The sequence below is a fragment of the Festucalex cinctus genome, chromosome 15 (genome assembly GCF_051991245.1).
Source record: "Festucalex cinctus isolate MCC-2025b chromosome 15, RoL_Fcin_1.0, whole genome shotgun sequence".
NCBI classification, from domain to species: domain Eukaryota; kingdom Metazoa; phylum Chordata; class Actinopteri; order Syngnathiformes; family Syngnathidae; genus Festucalex; species Festucalex cinctus.
Genome location: NC_135425.1, coordinates 13,939,690 through 13,960,851, shown reverse-complemented (window position 1 = coordinate 13,960,851; position 21,162 = coordinate 13,939,690). Strand labels below are relative to the sequence as shown.

The window sequence follows — 21,162 nt, the reverse complement described above, 5'->3', positions numbered from 1 at the left end:
AAACAAAAACAAAAAAAGTCTTTAAAAATGGTGATAAACAATGTCATTTCCACAAAAGAATAAAGAAAGAAATCCCAGAATAACCAAACTACTCCTCCAAATATAAAATAAATAAATAAATACATTAATTCATAAATGCATCTGCAAATATGCTGCTGATGAATCACAAGTATGTATTATGATTACCACATTTTCCGGTATCCCTGTGAACCAACCGACCCACAAATGTCTCGAGACGCACACTTTACAAATTAATATTGTATGTGAGGATGAGCCGTCCATATTTTCCCACCCGCTCCGGCAGGAGTGTTGTTCTTCCGGATTAGATTCCCTCTGAACCTTAAAAACACATTATGCTGGAACGAGGGACGCCATAGGAGAGTCCGGCCCATTCTGGCTACCTTTCACGCCCCACGTTGTCCACACGCATCCCGAATGAGCGCGAAGATCAAGGGGACCGTGCCGCCCCGTGGACGGCCACCGTGAAGTTATGCATTCAGGACATAAGCCTCCACTGAAAATTCTTTGCTCCCAAACAGACACAAAAGCGAAGACGCTGCAACAGTCACATTGCTTGCTGAATGTGACAGTTCAGTTTCTATGCCGCTTGTCCTCATTAGGGTCACGGGTGAGCAAACGACTTGTTGCCAGACAAATAGACAAACAACCATTTACACATTCACACCTATGGATGATTTAGAAGCAGGGTGGGCAAACGTTTGTGCTTTTGGGCCACAAATGATTTTTTTTTTTTTAATGGACCAGATTATTTGTAGATGAGATTTTTTTTAATGGTTAAAATGTGTATGAAAATATGCATCTTTAAATTGCAGTATTCATAATTCATATATTTAAGATTAATTAACCAATTTTAAAAAAAGAATACATTAAATTTTATGGATATTTTGGTATTTTAGGCAAAAAAGGTTATTTAAATAAAATAATTCTTAAATGTTAATTATAATAAACTGAACTATTTAGGCAATTGTTTAATGAATTTAAAGATGTCAAAAATATTATTAATATTTTAACATGAAATTGTTTTCAATTCTAAAATAATTTCTTTTTTTAAACAATAAATATTCAAATTATATTTAATACAATATTAACAATTACCTGAGGAGTTGAATGAATAAAAAAATTAATAAATGCATTTAATGATCCATTTTTCTGTGGGGAAAAATGCTGAATTCATGCAACAAACATTACAGGACTCTTGATAATGTCCTTGCTGGGTGGGCTACTAAGAGGCGAGAGAAAATGCACGTTCCATACAGAAAGGCCTGACAAGAGACTCTAACACCGAACCGCTGAAGTGTGGCGAACCACTAGACACCGTGCCACACTGCTAAAATGCGGCAAGCCAGAAAATCTGCAAAAGACGTGCAATGGTGATAATAATCTTTGTTTTGATTTTCTCTTGTAAATAGTAAAGCTGCTGTTAACTCAGCAAAAAAAAAGAAAAAAAGCTATGGTTTGAATTTGGGCCTGTGTGTGTCGAGGGGAGGAGGGGGCATCTGTTTGTGCCTCCACAGGGAGCAGGTGTGCATGTTAATGAGGGCAGCTGTTGAGCAAGATTCCTCCTCCTTTCTCCATACATATCCCCTCCCAATCTCCTTTCCCTTTCCCCCTGGGGGTGTTGCCAACAAGCTCCTCCGGCGAGGATATTAGGAGCTCATGTGAAGTCAGCTGTTACAACTTCGGCCTTTTTCTCAGCCCAAACACACTTCTCTCCTTTTTTTTAATATCCCCCAAACTTTTCCTTTGCTGACCAGTCTTCTCCCGCTAGTTTGCCCTTTTACAGCATCCCACCCCCAACCCGAGTGTCACACGAGGCTGCCGAAACCTCTCTTGTTGACTTTAGAGAGGTGAGACCTCTTAACGGCCCGTGTGCGCCGCGGGGAGTCCAGACAGTTACAATCGGCACAAGACTGCCAAGACATTCAAGGAGGCTTTGAAGTGTCTCTACATCACCGTAATATGAAAAGCAGTTCAAGCAGTTATACATTTTACCACGACTATAATGTTTTGAACATAAACACTAAAGTTGAATATAGGAAAAAGAAAAAAAAATATTAGAAAATTGATTGATTAGTGATGCCCTGCGATTGGCTGGCAACCAGTCCAGGGTGTACTCCGCCTACTGCCCAGGGCCAGCTGAGATAGGCTCCAGCGCCCCCCGCGACCCTTATGAGGAATAAGCGGTCAAGAAAATGGATGGATGGATGGATGGATGGATGGATGGATTAGTGATTCTATTTAAATGTATTGCTCATAAAAGTAAGAAAAAAGGTACTCAAAAGAAATGTTTGAAATCAAACACTTCTAAATAACAAAAATGCAAAGTTTAATACAACAGAACTGTACTAGTCTGGATATAAAAATAATTTGCAGCATTAAGCACAGTTTGAAATGAAATTAATTCAGTGATTGTTTTTCACGTACCATGAGAGGGAACTAACTATTGGTACTCGTACCACAATTAGGGAATTGCTGTCCTAGTGGCATGTCAAAGATGTCCAAGTGGAAAATAAACATAACTTTGTAAGATATAGAAGTAGCTCTATAAGTGTGCCAGAGAAATTCAACTCGTGTGCTGATTGTTTTTAACTCGTTAGGACAAAGAACATTGTAACTGGATTTTATGGATAACGAATAAATGCCTAAACGGCTTCATTGAAAGACAAAATATTGTACTAGTAGCCCAAAAGTCGGCCTAGTAGTGGAAGAACACAATTAGTAAGAGACAAAAATTCCACTACTGCACCCTCGTTAATCTCTAAGTGAGCAGAAAATGATGTTGATATCAAAGACGTGGAATAAACGCTCTAATGGCTTTAAATACAAATGTTTGTTTTTTCCCCCTCCACTGCTTTTTTGGATATCTTTGTCCTGAAGGAGATCCACACACCCACACCACGGCAACAGGTCTCTCCCGGCGATGCAATGTCCCCCCTCAGGCCTGGAGCAGATGCTCCCCCAACCTCTGACCCGAAGCACTTTTGTGTAGGGGACAGCCTCTTTTGCCTTTTAGCTTCTCAATGCATCCCCACACTCCCTCCCGAGTGACTGGGCCAGGCCTGCCATCTGCCACTTTGGGTGGTGACTCTATCCCCCACTGACGACACAAAACCAGACTGATTGTGCGGTGGGAAATGCCACTGCTGCGGAAAAGCTCATGTCAACCGAGTACGGTAAAGATTGACATAGCATCCTCCTTTCATAGTGTTTATGAAACTTATATGAGCTTTTTTCCTCTCCCTCTCCTTTTCTTAGCATCTCAAAATGCTCGTTTGCTCGAATAAATTCATTTTTTGTTCCTGTTCACATCTGCTGAAAACAAAACCTGTACCTTACTAGATATTAGCTTCCATGAGAGGGAGATTTGCATCATATTAAGCATTTTTTTGTGAAATTCGCCCAAAATGTCGGATTTTGTTGCTAACGCAGGTTAGCCATAAAGACGCTGCATTATCCGCAGTGCATCTGTTTACATCCCGGATGACCCTGATTACCACTACCGCACATGTGCACCACAGACAGGCATACGTAGAGCGTGAAAAGCAAGAGAAAAGACAGTTTTGAGAGAAAAACAAAGTGCCAAATATATTAATACAGAAATAAATGACCCCTCAGCTATTACGTTAACTGTCTACGATTTTGCACGACGACATCAACGTGACTAGTTGACAAATTTTGGCAGCCCCATGTTTCATAACATCAAAAAAATACCTCGAAAAGTGACAGAGATGAATTGTTACGAGTGTCACTGGGGCCATTGGCTATTTCCTGTCTCCCCCTCTAAAAAGAGGCCAAGTGGAAAGATTGACAGGGGTCAGTCATGGTCGTTTGGTGCACAAACATCCACTCTGCGTCTGCTGATTGGCATCTGCCTCTCGACCTGTAATCTCTGTTTATTCAGGTGATCTTTCATCCTCTGTTCGCAGCTCAACTTCACATTGTGCCACTCTTACCAGCTGTCATCTTTTTTTGCCATGTATTTGCGTCTTTTTTAGAGGAAATCCAACACCGTCCCGTTGTCGGGCTCCTCCGTAATTAAAGCGCAGATGGGGCATCACGCGCACTCGCTGAACCATTCGCCCTGTGGGCCTTTCAGTGCAACACTGACCCACCAGAAGAGCTTCCACATTTAACAGTCTCAAGAGCGTCTTGGGAAGTGTCAGCACCCACTCAAGCCTAGAAGCTGCTTATCTCCAGATAAGAGTGATTGCAACTGCAAGGGTTAACGTGAGTCTATTCGGCGCAGCCCTGCAACCACCGGGCCGCAAAGTGAGACTACAAATCATCAAAGCACAGCAAGCCCCAAGCTAGCAAAATTGAGTAAAAAGACAAGTTAGACAGCCATCTTTGGAGCACTTCTTAAGAAAGGGGAAAAGGTCAAATAATGCGACAGAAGAACAGCCTACAACAGGGGTCAGCAACCTTTACTGTCAAAAGAGCCGTTTTAGGTCAAATGAATGACCAAAAATCTGTCTGGAGCCTCAAAACATTTGGACATTGTGATGAACGAAACAGTGTCTTAGTGTTAGTCTAATGTAATGACAACCCAACAGCTAATTAGAGCTGCACCATAACAGAAAATTATTATGTAGCATCCAAAACTTTCAGATTCATCTTCTTCTACCTTTCAGCTTCAATTTTTAAATTTGTTGTTGTTGTAATTTTTCACACTTTTTTTTCTGCCATTCTGTCAACTTTCTGACAATTTTATGGAATATGGCCGCACGGTAATTTTCTGCTTTTTTTTTTTTTTTGCTTTTTTCTGCCTTTTTTTTTTGCTATAAATTTTCTGACATTTTTTGGCAATTTTATGGTAATTTTCTTAATTTTTTTACTTTTGTTTTATGATCACTTTTTGAAGATAGATTTTAGGTACCGGTATTTTAAAAAACTTTTTTCATCTACTTTTTGTCTCTTTTTCTGACAACTCAAAAATTTGGACTCTGACATTGTTTGAATATTTAATTATTCTTTTTTTTTTTGGTTATGTAATCATTAATTCACTTAAAGAATATTTTATCTAAAAAATAAATATATATAAAAAATATTAATTTCTACTTTTTTTATTTTTATTTTTTTTAAAGATCCACCGGGAGCAACAGGCAACTGCATGTTGCAGACCCTTGGCCTAGAACTTATAAGACACTAATTAACGATTCTGTCAAAATTTTGCTACTTGTATATGAAAACAAAACAGGTTAGGGGGCATTGGTCTGGTAGTTCACATAGCTAGCTTTCATCAGGAAACTGGCAATTGACTGACAGTCCGTCCAAAGTAGCGTTGCCACGCTGATCCACAACAGGATCAGCCGCATAACCATTGACTCATGCAAGCGCAAGGCATCAGGGCATCCAGAGAACGGGCTCTGTCCAGGGGGGAACGGCGTCTTTAGAGCTTAGATAAAGTTGACTCACTGATGCACACTTGTACACTTCTGATAGGCTTAGGCCCGCATGGAGCTGAGCCGGGACCATGCTGGTAATCCTATAGGAGCACAAATGAAGTGCGGCATTCCTTGAGGGAGAGAGAGGAACATCTCTTTCTGGTTGTGAGTTTGGGAGCTTGCCGCAGATGGGCTTTTGCCAGCGAGACATTTTAACGCCACTATGCAACAGCAGACAGCTCAGTGCAAGGTCACAGAGGTCTGACCGTGCTGGCCGGGGGTCTATTTTGGTCAAATGCTGGATTTCACACACTTGCAGGTGTTTCCTGGGTTTATTCCTGTTGGTTAGAAATAGTCTTTTTGAATTCAAGCTCTTCAGAGTTTAAAAACCCATTTAACCCTTTTATAACCACAATATTTGGTCATATAAAAACACTAATAAATCGTTTGAAAGGATCATTGGTTTGTCTTCCGTGAATGCTATATTCGCTGGAATCTGGGTCCTTTGAATAAAGGAACAACTTGTATGCACGGCGGCCATATTACATTGCCACTCACTAAGCCAGCCTTACTTGAATACATTGATTTCTTGACGTTTTAATGTTATTTTCTGTCTTTACGGTGAAAATGCGTGTATAAAAGTCAGTGCGTTTGGCACGCAACCCACTAGAAATACACAAGCCAAGGTAAACAAACATGGCGACAGTACAGAACCACAAATCCTGGAGTGAGGAGGAAAGTGACTAATTTATTAGTGTGGTGAGTAACATGAATAATATATCATGTCTTTTATTGACCTTAGATAGTAAGTAGTGGAAAGGACGTTTATTTGTGTAATGACATCCTTAACTCTGTCATGTAAACGGGTTATCCAAATGTTTCAGAAACCAGAATCTTGACCTTAACCTGAATATTGACGGCATGTAAACATCGTTGTTATCTATGCAGTATGTGACCTGCAGTTGACTGGCGACAAGTTCAGGGTTTACCCCGATTCTCGCCCAAACTCCAGCTCGCCCGCAACTGTAATGATGAAAACGTGAACTAGAAAATGGATGGCTGCATGTTAACTCATTCACTCCCAAAGACGTATTTATACGTTTTTTAGTTAGTTTTTTCCATTAATGAAACAGATGAAGCACACTTTTTTTTTTTGTAATGACTACCATCGCTTTAAGCTTCCACTTCAGGTCAGAAACTGCATCAAAGCCTTCATACAAAAACTCTAGCAAACAAAAACCTAAAAAAAAAACGTATAAATACGTCTTTGGGAGTGAATGAGTTAATGGTTAGCAAAAGGTGTTTGCGTGCGTGACTAAACATCACATTTCCTAGATGGTGGGGGCCGCGATATTGTCTCAATACAGGAATATAATCCCAGTAAAGCCATTGAAAACAAACACACACAAAAAAAGACATCTGATTACCAGTTTACGCCCACACTAAGCTGACGAGTGAATTTACACTCCGTTCTCACGCCTTGTGGGAACCCAAAGAGGATTTTGATCTTTACCCCTTACAACTGTGTCGCCATATGCCTCCAATGCTAAAGCACGAGTACATGAAGATAAGATTCTCCCAATGCGCGCACGCAGCTTGGTTGCCCACAGAAGATCGGTAATGCTGATTGCTGAGCTGACTGATGCCTGCTCGGCTCGGGATGATTAATAGGAGGAAGAGGAAGAACGCGGGCGGCGCATCTTTCCTGTCTGTTTCTAATTGGGACCGAGCCCCATAGTAGGCGGAGGACGCTCGTATGAACGCGAGCATATGCACACGTGTGGACAGAGTGTGTGTTTGGGGTGGGGGATTGGTGGGATGAGTGTGCAGATTAGATACTGTGAATTGATGGCCTCGGGCTAGGAGCATCACATCCTCAATGCTCCCCCTTTGTCCCCCACAGACCAGAGGAGGCGCCCGCCGCGACCACATGCCTCAAGGGGGGGAGATGAGGGAACACCCTGGAGCAACAGTGTAAGAAGGGACTCCAAGCAAGAAATAATTATAACTACACTTTCCAGCTTGTTTTTTTATGTCGTTTTCTAAAATCAAAACTGGACAGTGCTAGATTGGTGGTTCCCACCATTTTCCAAAAATAGCCATGTTCAGTAGATGATTGTTAAGACTCTTTTTTTTCAGGGCCAATATCAATGCTGATTATTAGTAGTCAAGGAGGCCGAGAACTGATATTTGAAGCCGATATTCATTTTCAGTTAAAAAAAAAAAAGAAAAAAAAAAGGGGGGGGGGGTTAAAATACAAATGCCAATCTTGACTTTGTTGTAACGTCTTAAAGCATGTTTGCTGAACAATTTTTTCAGACTTTTCAAAATGTGGATTTTTTATTTCTCTTTGTAAAAAAATGTTCAGGGAGCTCCCAAGGTTATCAGTATGTATTAAAAAGTTAAATGGAACCTAAAACAAGAAAATAACTTTTCTAAATATTTGTAAATATTTGCTTTCTACAGTAAATATTTACTCCACAATTTAAAAATATAAAAAGGTTCCTAGGGTCAGTAGCATCTCTTATAAAATTAACTTAAAATTTAAACAAATGATTCCCTGAGATTTAATAGGTTTTAGATTGACCTTTTAATGGCGTCAGATTTTTTTTTTTTTTTTTTAAAAAGGCTGATACCCATATTTGTCAACATGTCCAATATTGGTTCCCCTACCGATTATATTCAATATCTAAACTAGGGATGGGTACCAGGTATTGGCCTTACTTCAAGGTAGGGGTGTTAAAAAAAAAATCGATTCGGCGATATATCGCGATACTACATCGCGCGATTCTCGAATCGATTCAATAAACGGCAGAATCGATTTTTTTTTTTTTTTTTTTTTTTTTTTTTTTTAGGATTCACACCTTGAGCATGGAAGAATGTTATATGAACGGCACATTAAGCCTTAATATTTTTATTTTAATGCTGTTCAAACATGAAACAGATTACAACCTCTATAAGACTGAAATTTCAGATAAATAAATAATACATTTTCATATAAATCTTACACTCTACAAGCTTACTGATTAGTATTTTCTAAATATGAATGAAAAAAAATCGCAACAATCGACTTATAAATTCGTATCGGGATTAATCGGTATCGAATCGTGACCATTCGTATCGGGATTAATCGGTATCGAATCGAATCGTGACCTGTGAATCGTGATACGAATCGAATCGTCAGGTACTAGGCAATTCACACCCCTAGTACTAGGTATCAGTATCGGTGACTACCGGTACTCAAGAGGTGAGTAATCATACTGGTTATCGGTCAGGGAAAAAAAAAAAAAAAAAAAAAGTGGAATCCAGCATCCCAAAACTAAACCACAGAAATCAAATAAATACCCCACAATTTTACTCCCTCCCACCCGCCAACTCCCACTTGTTTACCTTCAAATTTCAGCACTTTAGTCCAATCAATCTCACTCTGTTGACATCCAAACCAATTAGATTTCACAGCCATCTGGCCTTCTAATGGAGATCACAGACAAGTGATGCAAAGGGTTGAGGTCGGGGGGAGGTGGGCTTATCCATTCAGTAAGCAGGAGACAAGCCTTTTGGATGCAAAGGCGGGGTTTACGCCAGAGGTTTGGGGTGTCTGTGGCATGATGGGAAGGCCCACTCCGATTAGTCACACAGCATTATTCCCCACTGCACAACAATGGGCGACGGGCGGCGGGCGAGCCCCAGCTGTCGCCCCAGTGAAAGAGCAGAAAAACAAGATTTAGGGCTGGACGCGTACTCGCACTTTGCAGTTGAGGGGGTCTTGCATTCATTAACGCGCGGTGGGGATGGGGGGGGCTTTTGTCCCACTGGCCCTTCCGCACATCTCCAGGCCCGTTGAACCCTTTTCTTTCCTTTTTTGAGGGAACGGTTGGCTCCTGCGGCGGGGGTAACACTAAAAAGTGCACACCGGGCTAGAGGAGGGTCCTCGGGCCCCTGGTTGCCGGGCGCAAAGGCTGCTCAAAGGCTGGAATGGGAATGGGGGAATATGTGTCTTACCCCCTTTTTCACGACTCCCAAATGCAATCAGACTCCAAAACAGCCCAACGAAGTAAACGTTTTGATTTACTTACTTGCAGTCTCCGTTCCCGTTGGGGCCGGCTTCACACCTTCCTCCATTTAAGCAGGATTCAGTGGGCAGTGAGCATTTTAGACCTGTTGAATGCACACAAGAAACTTTATTTGTATGTAATTATGCTCATTAAAAACCCTCACGGGAATCTCAACTCTCACTAATGCCGGCAAAATATATGCTATAATGCAATTCATTTAATTGAAAAATGTGGTAGTGGGGGGCAAAAGGACACAGGTGGGAGACTAGGGGAGTGCATCCTTATGGTGCGTGGCTTTCCTGGGGGTGGGGGTGGGGGGGCACACTTTGGCAGGGGTGGCAAAAAAGCGCGCGGCAGCTGCTGGACTCAAACAGGGAACAAAAGAAATCAGTTCAGCACGAGCCATAAAACATTCTCCTCGCGCATTGTTTACACCCCACCCCCCCCACCCCCACCCCCGACTCTCACCCCCACACAGACACACTCTCCCACACATGCAGACAAAAGGTGCCCCCACCCCTCCAAAAAAAAAGTCCCGGAGGCCCTAACACACGCACCAACTTCTATTACGCAGAATGTTATTCAAAACTGGCTGAAATCAACACACTTTAAAAGACTTTTTTTTTTCATGTAGTTATACACACTAGCTTATATGTGTTAAATTAATTTTAAAATAATGCATTTATTACGCACGGTTTACACAGTTTCATGTTAAATTAAACGTGCCCGTTATTGGCCGTTAGGGCCCCACCGTTGGCACATGTGTGCCCAAAACGCACATATTGCAACATGGAAAAGAGTGATCAACCGTTTTTACCTTGTGAGACGAAAATAACGGCCGAAAGGAGAAATGTTAGTCTCGAAAAGAAACGATACATTCCTCCTCTTCTACTTCACAAACTGAGCTTGATTCCCGCGTAGGGTTTGCATAGATCCACAGTCGGGGTTGTAATCCAGGTGCTCGGCGTGGACAAAAATTGCAAAAATATCAAATATCGCGCAAGCGCACACACAAACACACACAAAGTTTTTCTCCCCAGTAAATCCTCACAGAGAAAGCACAGAGTCAGGTCCTAGATGTTAACTTTGTGAGAGCACAGCTCTTAATGAAGTGTTGAAGCGACAGTACCCGGTGTGCTCAGGTCCCTCCCACTCCCCCACAACCCCCCTTCCTCCGTAGCTGGTGCGCGTGGAGGAAGGGGGGCGGAGGAGTGGGGCTCGCGTGGGGGCCACGCTTCTTTTTCTTCTTCCTCTTCTTCTACTTTTTTTTTTTTTTTTTTTATAATGTTTATTGAACACATTTTCAGATTTGTAAAAATGATGAGTTAAAAAAATCTTAGATCTTTGCTTTAAAATTAAAACAAAATGTTCAGGGCGCAGTTTTTATCATAAATTTATTTAACAAAACAATTTAACAAAAAGAACATTACACTAAGGGAGGGGCGTGGGGGTTAAAAAATATCTATACATTCAATTAGGACTGGGTGAGTAAGTACCGATATCAGACATCGGTGCCGATGCCAGCCTTATTTTTACGGTATTTGTACTCGAAACTGCGGCCAATACTCGTATCAGTGACTCTTGTGGCCGTTTTATAATCAGAAACTAGTAATTAAAAATTAGAAGAATGGTAAACTGACATTAATTTCATACTGTATAAGTTATCGCTACATATGTGTTTCTTTAAAATAATATGTCTGTTTTTTGGGGGGGAAATTTTATGTACCAAAAGTACTAGTGGTTGATATTGGTGTCTTTTTTTTTTTTTCCCCATTATCGTGAATACTCTAAAGTTGAGTACTCATACTGATGTTGTTTTGGGGCTAAAAAGTGGTATGGAACATCCCTACATTCAATGTACATATATACAAAAACAGTGGATTTGGTACAACCTGATACAGTTTTAATTGCTTTTTGCTTCAATTAATGTTTGATCGAAAAAATATGTATTAACTTGTTAATGAATGCAACAAAGCATGGCTTTCTTCCCACAAACTTACTTTTATGTCTATGAAATACATCTTTTATTATAAGCGGATTGTACAAATACACATTTTATTTCTGCTAATTATTTTCTGCAAAACCAAAAAGTAGCAAAGGGAAACAGCAGTGAGCAAGCCAACAGCTAACAATCGGTTCAGACACTTTGATCGGTAGACAAACTCGAATGAGGTCATGCTGTAGCGCATTCGGTTCCATGTAAATTCAACCCAAGTTTGAGATACACATTTTAATGTGTTATGTGTTTTTTAAAGCTGACTGGAAAAGCTGAATAGACCTGATCACTTCTCCAAACATTTGCGTATTGCAGACATATTTTTCCCCCCTTTTTAAAAAAAAAAATTCCCTCATCTTAATACAATGAATGCTGGACAGTTTCATGGCCCCAAGGTGCAAAGATTATGATTTGATATGAGGCCGGCGCACATGTTTTGGTCCTTGGCAGCATGACTGCCGAATGGAGCAGCGCCAAGTTGGAGCAAGGCCTGACGCGACATGGGAAAGGCGTGAAAGATTAGGGAGTGTGTACTAGCACCCCCAAAAAAATGTGTTGCATAATAGATATTGTGGCGGGAGGAATCTCTTCCACCTCTTCGCTGTTACAGCTTAGTAAAGTAATATAGCTAAATTTTGAGGTGTCAAGCTACAATTTAAGACCCTTTGAATGTGATTTGCTGGAAAAAGGGAGGATCAACACGCATTGGGAAACAAATTCTTGTGCAACATATAATAGACGCCCCAAACCAAGAGGTTAAAAATCATCATGTTAAAAGCTTGAATGTGAAGGAAATGTGGAGCTATGTGGGAGGTTCACAGGCAAAACTGTAACTATGCAGTACATGATGTCATTTGACCTCAATGCTCGACATTTAAGAAAGCTTATAACAATTAGCACATTCACAACGGCGCCAATATGCTTTTTTATAAGTATAATTCAGTGCATTTACATACACTTTGAAAGATAAGAAGACTTTGATGACTAAATTTGAACGATTCTCACACCTCGTCAGTTTTGATGGCTCAGCGTTTACCGACACGCTCGGTCAGAATCCGCCAGTGTTTATAGGAAAACAGACTGTGAGTGGGAAAGCACTCTTGGCTTTTATCAAGACGAACGTCGACAACCCCCCATCAAGCTCTCTGCTTCTGTTTGTTTTGTCTCAGGAGCATAGATGCCTGTGAAGCAGAGAACAGAGGTCCTCAGGTGTCCCAATTATCACCTTTCTCCATTGTCCATTGCATTTAGGCTGTTTGCGTTTGAAACGCTTTTATTTATTTATTTTTTTTAATTGAAAAACATGCCCGGACACTGCTGGGAAGACAGCCTGGAGCGTGTGATGAAAAAACAGGGTTAAAGTCAAGTTAAAAAAGCATGAAGACTTAGATTTGAATTATTATAATTCGGGATGTTTGATACAAAAATAATACTTGCAGTAGCTTGTAAGTATTCATCTCTTGTATAGTCACTAATAGTGATACCAAGTGCCGATACCACGAGAACTTTTGATACTTAAATTTCTCACAAAAAAAAAAACAGTGAAAGAAACTTTTCAAGAAAGGCTATATGCCAATATAGCATTTTCCCTTAAAACTGCATTAAATTAATGGATTTTTAATTCCTGATCGTAAAAGTTCTCAATTATTCAGCCTGGGGAGCATTTGCCATCATCTGGTATTGAAGGTCAATTGTGCTTGAGTGTTAAGTCAGTCGCTACTTAAACAGTTGGTGTGGGGGTTTAACTTCCCTCTGAAGTTCTCCTCATTGATACTCACAAAAGCATGCGTACTTTTTAAGAAGACCAGCTTGCACAGCTCAATAAAAGTACTGATTCAACTCATTTGTAGGTAAACGAGTTGAATCAGTACTTCGTATCTGAAAAATAAAGTTACTATGATGGTTATGCATCATGCCACTCGCGCATTTCAATCAGGACGTCTCGACTACATGCCTGCTGAATCCTGCAAACACTTGCAAACAACAAAATGGCTGCAGCGTGTTTGCATTTCTATGTGTCCATAAATGAGCGCTGGCAGACAATGAAGCACAGGAAGGCCTGGCTCCGTGCTGTCCCCGCACATGCACGCACACACTCTCACACTTTTAAAGGCCACAGTGAGAAAGTGCAGGAAATTGGCTCTCATTCACAAGCCTGTGACAAGTGGCACAGAAAGGACAACTGGAGAAACACGAGGGAAAAATGCAACAGTCCCCTGAGAGTATCCCCCCATGATGTATCCATTAAATGCATCTTTAAAAGGGGACTCAATGTTAAACATTTCTTGACAATAATGTTATATGCGACCTCACTAGTCGAAACATGACATTCTGATGAATTTTACATTTGTGGAATATGAGTGATGCAGCAAAATCCAGCCGTTTTTATTCATCTCAGGAGGGGCCATTTTGCCACTTGCTGTCGAGTGAAGATGACATCACAGTTGCTCAGGGCTCAGGCAATGAGCAATCAAAGCTAACCTGCTTTCACTCACTCACACAAGCTTGAGTGAGTGGAAAAAAAAATAAAAATCCGTGCGTGCTGTCAAGTTGCCGCTGGAGTGACGTCATGCAGCCAACAAATTTGCCCGGCCCTGTCTGGTGACAGTGAGTAACACACCCACCCGCCACACCCCCGCTCTGCGATTGGCTGGAGGGGTTTACAAATCTCTGTCCACAGAAATGTCCCGCTGTTGACAAAACAAACACAAAATGGCAAAATACAGGCTGGAGGGTGGGGGGTTTAGGAAAAAATCACCACCACACATTAACAGAAGCCCAGAGGTGTAGATTCAAAAGGAGTTCATATGTATATATCCTGTATTTATATAGTGCATTTTCCTGAGTGAAAACGGAAGACCGTGCTTTGAAAACAAAATCCCCCCTGTGACTTTTGAGTCAACTTGTATATTGTCAAGCTTAACATTTCCCCTCTCATATTAAAATCACTATTGATATAAAAAACTTTCATAAATTTTAAATATACTGGTTAAACAGTATACAGTTAGGTCGTTAAATGAATCATGTTGAAAAGTGGAGGGGTGCAAATAAAATGCTACAGTAACCAAAAATATCCACTCTTCATTGTCCACCCTGTCATCAAGCTTACGAGTCTTTGCTGTTTGTGTGTAAGTTGGCGGTTAGCAGTTAATTCATAATAGGGGTGTCAAAATTAGTGTGTTAATTTTGTAGTTAAATTAAAGTTCCTTTAATGCCACTATTTTTTTTTTTTTTTTAACACGCGATTAATGACCGCTCATTACTTGGAAAGCCTATACTGAGGGAATTCCAGTCACAACGGAGCAGACACGTCCACGTCAAAATTTAGCAGTAATAAATGTAATTCTATTTTAAATTGTATATTATAATTTAAAAAATATGCAGAATTTGACAAGTTACTCCATGTTAAAGATTAGATAGCTCTTAATACTGAGCTAAAAATGCACTGAGCTGCCACCAATGTCTTACAAATGCAATTATGCCATCTAGTGGCAAAAAAAAGACTTCAATACAAATCAATATCACATTCGCGTTTTACAGTACAGTACATCATTTTAATTTTAACTCAGTTATGAATTATTATGAAACTACTGTATCAATGACTAAAAGATGCAGCCATATTTCTATTAGTTTAACATTTTTTTCCCACTACCTTCCTACCTTTCCCACAGCTATAAAATTTGTGATTAATCGTGAGTTAACTACTGAAGTCATGCGATTAAAAATTGTAATCGCCTGACACCCCTAATTTATACACACAGTGTTGGAGCTAGACTGATCATCATTTCTAACTTCAGTTGAAACCTCAGATGGGGTGGGGTGGAAGGAACCCCCCCACCCCCCAACCCCACCCCTTCACACGCACTACCATTAGCACACGGTCCACATATCATATTTTACCAGAAGGATTCCAATCATGGACTATCTAGTGTCCTCATCTCGTTTCGCCATTGTTTATTTTAGGGGCCATATGATATGTTGCCTGACCGGGGTGAAGGAGGGCGATGCCAACCAGGAAGGCTCTCGTGGTAGTGTGCAAGAGTGTGCGTGATGAGGGTGGGATGGCGCGTATGATTATAGGAGTTTTAGGTGGCTCCAACAATCTCAGGAATCTCTTTTGTGGCCTCTCAATACGACAAGTGTAAATCAGCATGCATATGAGACAGAAAGCGGGGGGGGGGGGGTTTGGGGGATGTATACTGGCACAGATGCTGAGATTTCCACTCACCCTCCAGTTCCACGTTCATTACAACCGATGCCCGAGCGTAGTCAATGTTAAGACGCTCCAAATGAACCCTGAGTGAGCCAAGCGGCCTCAGCTGTCCGCAGTATCACTTTCCGTCCAAATTGTACACGTGAGGGCCTGACAACTGTCACCCTGACCTTGCTTCTCACTCAAGCGCCCTCCCAACTCTCCCTGGACTCACAAGGCAGGTTGGGACGAGATTACTGCCATTCACACACTCTTGTGGCGCCCCAACGGTTGGACCAAAATAGTCAAAAAGTGTGGCTTCGGAAAAGACGCTAACAAAATGGTGCCTTGTTTTCTGCTTTTAAATTGCAACCATGCTTGCAACTCAATTTTCTTGCATGTCAAGTCAATTCCCCCAATGTAAACGGATTTAGATGAATTGTAAATATAGGACTTAATTAAATGAATTAAATTAAAACATTTTCCCCCCTTCGACAAGAACGGACACGAAATTTTTACCCGTGGCCGTGATTGGTTAAAACAAACATGTAGAATGTCGCATCGTCCAATCAGCTTGAATTATTGTACAGAATGTCCCGCCTTTTCCCGACGAAATTACTGTGGAGAGGTACCAGATGGATATTGCGAAGAAAAATCTCCCTTCCGTGGAATCATTGGACCCAAAACGTTTTACAAACCCTGCTCTAGACTGTTCCAGTGAAAAAAATAAGGGCATTCTTATATTCTATTAACTAAATATCTCAAGTTTGTATTGAAAAGAAAAACATTTTTTCTCACTACAGCGCTATCTGCTAGTTCTGTTAGGCCTCTAAATACACAAGCACATTGATCCCCAATCATTTTCCTCCAGGGACCAGTCCATGATAGTGCAATTTTTTTGCGAGCCAGCAACCTTTCGTCAACGATAAGGCGATGGTGGAGTTGGCTGTTGGGCGGAGTTCAGGGTGCTGACATATAGCTTGTAGGCACAACTAAACATGGAAGTGAGAAGTTTTGAGAATTGTCAAAACAAAGTTGAGTCAATTTTGATCGTTTTCTTCAATAGCTCTATTTTACACGAGAATTGTACACTAAATTCTACATATGCTTTCTATTTCATTATTTTACATTAATTACAAGACTCTACTCAAGTAAATATCTGTTACAAGCTTTGTCAAAAAAAATATAAGCAGATGTAAAAAAAAAAAAAAAAGATTAATCACGATTAATCGCGATTAATTGCGGGAAATCATGCGATTAATTACTTAACAGATCTTAATCACTTGACAGCACTAATAAATTCATTCAGTACATCAGGTGCAAATTGGTGCCTTTTTGCATATAATAGTAAACCATGAATATGCCGTACATTAATCTGATTATTTTTTTCCAGATGTAAACATACCGACTATGGCTTGTGGCTCATAGTGTGCCGTTTGCCAAAGAGGGTTTTGGGTTTCCCTCGCCCCCCAAACGGCGACCACCGCATTTTAATAACCCGATCTGCAGGGGTCAACGCTACCTTTCGCTACGGCGTTAGCTGGCTCGCCCCGTTCGCACTGCTAACCCCATCTTCACCCCGACTCCCCCGCCGGCATGTGTCGGGGCCCAGTTTTGTTTACTGGGCAGAGCATTTAGAGGGGTTAGTGTTTCACCGAGGCAGCTGTTGGCACCATGTGCCTCACGCTGGCGCGGCGGGCTGACAGCACGCGAGGCAAACGCTTTGCACGCCCCCTGCGGTATCCCCATGAGGATCCTTACTCAGACAACCAGCAGTAGCCCTGCTCGGGTATCACATCGACGGGCGGGGGTTGCAAAAGTACTCATACTCTGTACTTAAGTCGAAGTGCAGTTCCAGTAGTCGTGTAAATAAATACTGGTAAAAGTTGTGCCATTATGTGAGGTTGAAAAAAGAAACCAGCCTATTTTAAAGAATATGGGGAGTAAAGGTCGGAGCTCGTCAGAAAGATAAATACTCTAAGTAAAGTATAGATATCTGAAAAATCTACACTAGTAATGAAATATTTGTACTTAGTTTCTTCCCACAACTGCCAAAGACATTGAGATGCGAAGCCGGCTTTGTGACATTAATTGATGGCCAACGGCTGGCACTCAGCAGTAGCCTGAGATACGGCCTGGCTGTCGACAAGGAACTCCCACGTTCACGCACGCACTTGAGTCATCATACAGGAGCGGATAATGTCATGTCTGTCGTGAGAAGGATTTTGGGATCCCAGCCAAGCATTCACAGTGTTGCCTGTTTCACTGACAAGTCTGTCACAGAGGAGTCCAAAATAAATCATCTGCTCAAGATTGATTACAGACAGCGCTCCTCAACTTCTAATAGGCGGATTGCTATAAGAACTGGAACATTTATGTTTTATAAATTGATCCCAATGCTTTTTCATTAGTTGGATTACCAGCTAATCTCAATAGTTAATTTTATTTTTGACACAATGCTGAGAGGCATATGATAATAAATGGGCTACACACATGCAGATAATTTGAGTATAATCCCCTGCCAAAGTTAACTCATTCAAACCCAAAAACATTTAAACACGTTTTTTAATATTTTGTCCTTCACTTCCGAAAACATATTTACATGTTGTTGTTGTTGTTTTTTAAACGTTTCTATTTATTTATTTATTTATATATATTTTTTTATGCTAGAGCATACAGAAGGTTTTGATGCAGCTTCTGTCAGGAAGAGGTGTTGTAAAGCAATGGTAGTTATTAAAAAAACAGTCAACAGGTGGCAGCAGAGTATAAAAGATCAGCCAGGGCCATGTTGCAACAAGCTCTTTTTGATAGTGTTTGCACCAGGAATGTGAATATTGAGGAAACAGATAGAAATATACTTTTTTTTCCTGATGAAAGAAGAGACTCTAATCTTTCTTTTGGCAGGTTCCATGTTTTTATAGCAACAGAACATAATATTCTGTGGGCCTTGCAAAATCAATCAAAATCCAGCGAAACAGCCAGGAGCGAAGTGGGTTGCTTCAGTGAAAATGGCTGGGAGTGAATGAATTAACAAAAGCCAGTTTCTCGGATGTGTCTGAAAGATTATCTTGCACGATTATTCTGTGGTGTGGGGTATTATAAGAATAATTTTTCCTACCGGATCTGCTCACAAATTGGTTCAGTGTCAACAATCTTAAGTAAGCTCACGGTCTCACACTTCACTATTTTTCCTGGTTAAGTTTACATTTTAAAAATTGGTTATGATGTTACAAAATTTGAATGTTGAATCGCAAATGTAAAATAGTTTACTTACATACAACACTGCCATGACAGCCAGCATGTTGAAATCAAAGTGGACAACTGAAAGAGCGCTGTCGCTGTTAGCGGAGGTGCATATACTTATACAGTAGTGTATTCCATGTATAAAATGTTTTGTTTGAGTTAATTTAGGACAAGGTTGTCCAAACGTTTTCAACTGAGGACCAAATACAAAAAAAAAAAGAAAAGAAAGGAAGAGCAAGGTCATTTCACATTTATGAATATTTCAGAGATACAAGGCCAAAGCCAACCCAAAATATTTTAGGTCAACATCTAGGCATATTTAAAAGGAAAAAAAAACACATTCTAAATCTCATCTTGTTTTTAAGAACAGCCATGATGACCCGAGCAGAACTCAAGAATGGTTTAATTTACATTACATGCCCATTTTCCCAGCATCTGCGCTAAAATTAATGGCACTGCGATTAAACTCCTCCAACGAATTCATCCTTTGCTGCCAGGATGCACACGAGACTAACCTTTAGCTACCCCAATTGAAAAATGAAGTGCACTTTGGGCAGCCCGCTGCAACCAATGTTTCTGTTCAAGTTTCCCATGCTCCCAGGACCCTGGGGAGTGGCAGGAACAGATGTGACGTCTGCACTCCCACCACCAACCTTACAACCTCTCGGTTGTGTCCTAGTCTCCCATTCTGCAACTTGTAAAACAATCAATCTTCCGCTTGGAAAAACAAGACTTTCTACCTCCGTCGCCATGTCCAATAACTCACTCTTTAATCGATGCTGAAACAAGATTAATGCTCATTTCAAGAGGTTCTAATTACATCTTGTACTAATTAGTGTTTGAATATGATACAGAGCCATTGGAGTAATTAAATTTGGTTCCGGTCAATCTGTTGTTTAATTTCAGTAGCACTAGTCCTCAGGGTAGTAGTTCTCAAATTGGGGTTCATAAAATAAGGAGCTTCTAAATGCAGGGAGAAAAATGAAACGCTAATTAATGCTAATTTGTGCATCCAACAACACTCAATGCAGCTCTGCTTAGCTTCTGGCTTTGACATGCTGGTGGGAACATCAACTGTAAAGGTTATAAAGCATTTCTTTTCATCCTGAAATTTAATCGCAAATCCAGAGTGGAATGTTGTTCTTTGTAATGCACTGATATGATGAGCTCTGACAGTATCACCTTATCTGTGCATCCTGTATAGCCCCCATTTATACACCTATAAGTCATATCACCCATTCAACACAAATGACTATAGCCCTATCTCACCATCATACACCTGCCGAGGCTTGAGAACACACTCGGCTGCCATTGTTCAGAGAGTCTGCATCATTATAACAAAGCATAAGAGATCTCACTGATAGTCAGGAGGCCTCCTTTGGGTTTTGTCTGCCAATTATTAAAATATAGCTTTCCTGGAAACAGGCAGGTAGATAGACCAGCCCACCCACCTCCTTCCAAAAACCATCATCAAAATGAGTCTTTATATAAGTTCTCTCACATTTGAACATGTAACAGAACTATTATGTACACTATACATATACAATGTGCAGGTCTTTCAGCACCAAGAATAACTAAAATCACCGAAAATATATCTATGCATCACAAGAATGTTTGTTCCAACCTGTCCCCGTGGGCCCGGAAGCTCCACACTGAAGTGTCTAAGTAGGAGGGTGGGGTTGGTTTCAGTGGACAAGTCTAAGCACAAGAATGAAACAATATAGTACGTGACCTACTCTAATGAAGAAACTATTTTCTTGTCATTGCTGTCCTGCAATGTTTTCAAGGTGGGTTTATTGACTATAGGATGAGGAGGAAAATTAATTATGATGTAAAACCAATGTGAGGCAGGTTGTCAATGATGTGGTAGGTTGGAAAATTAGACAATGTAACCTATTAATAATGCAAAGAGTAAAAAAAAACTGTACATTAATCATGTGCTTGATGGCGTTTCCCGTAAATTGCTAACAGCACTATCGCCCCTTAGTGGTTCGTTACCTACATTACAATTGCACAGTCACAACTTTATATTAGAATTGAGCAAAATACTGATAAGCAAACATTGGACTGGTTGTGAAGCAGACATTCTAACCAACTACTAAACTTGTGACTTTCTAAGTGTTTTACTGTAAATACCAAATAGCTAATGATGTGCCGTCTCCCTCTAGTTGTAAGCGAAATGATCACAGCCTAAGTATTTGTTATCCATCCAACCATCCAGGTAATCAACTGCTTATCCAGGGTTCTGTTACGGGGATACCTACTAGCTTT

At 40.6% G+C, this 21,162-nt stretch overlaps 1 protein-coding gene across 1 annotated transcript in view; it reads right to left on the bottom strand.

The window, feature by feature from the left end:
* notch1a (notch receptor 1a) overlaps positions 1-10,912 on the bottom strand; it is a 35,767-nt gene extending 24,855 nt beyond the window's left edge. Inside the window, exons 1-2 of the mRNA XM_077497576.1 lie at positions 10,278-10,912; positions 9,482-9,563 (exon numbers count right to left, since the gene is read on the bottom strand). Of these exons, the coding sequence (XP_077353702.1) occupies positions 9,482-9,563; positions 10,278-10,338 (143 nt within the window). The 5' untranslated portion in view covers positions 10,339-10,912. The remainder of the gene's footprint in view (positions 1-9,481; positions 9,564-10,277) is intronic.
* Between the last annotated feature and the right edge of the window lie 10,250 nt (positions 10,913-21,162).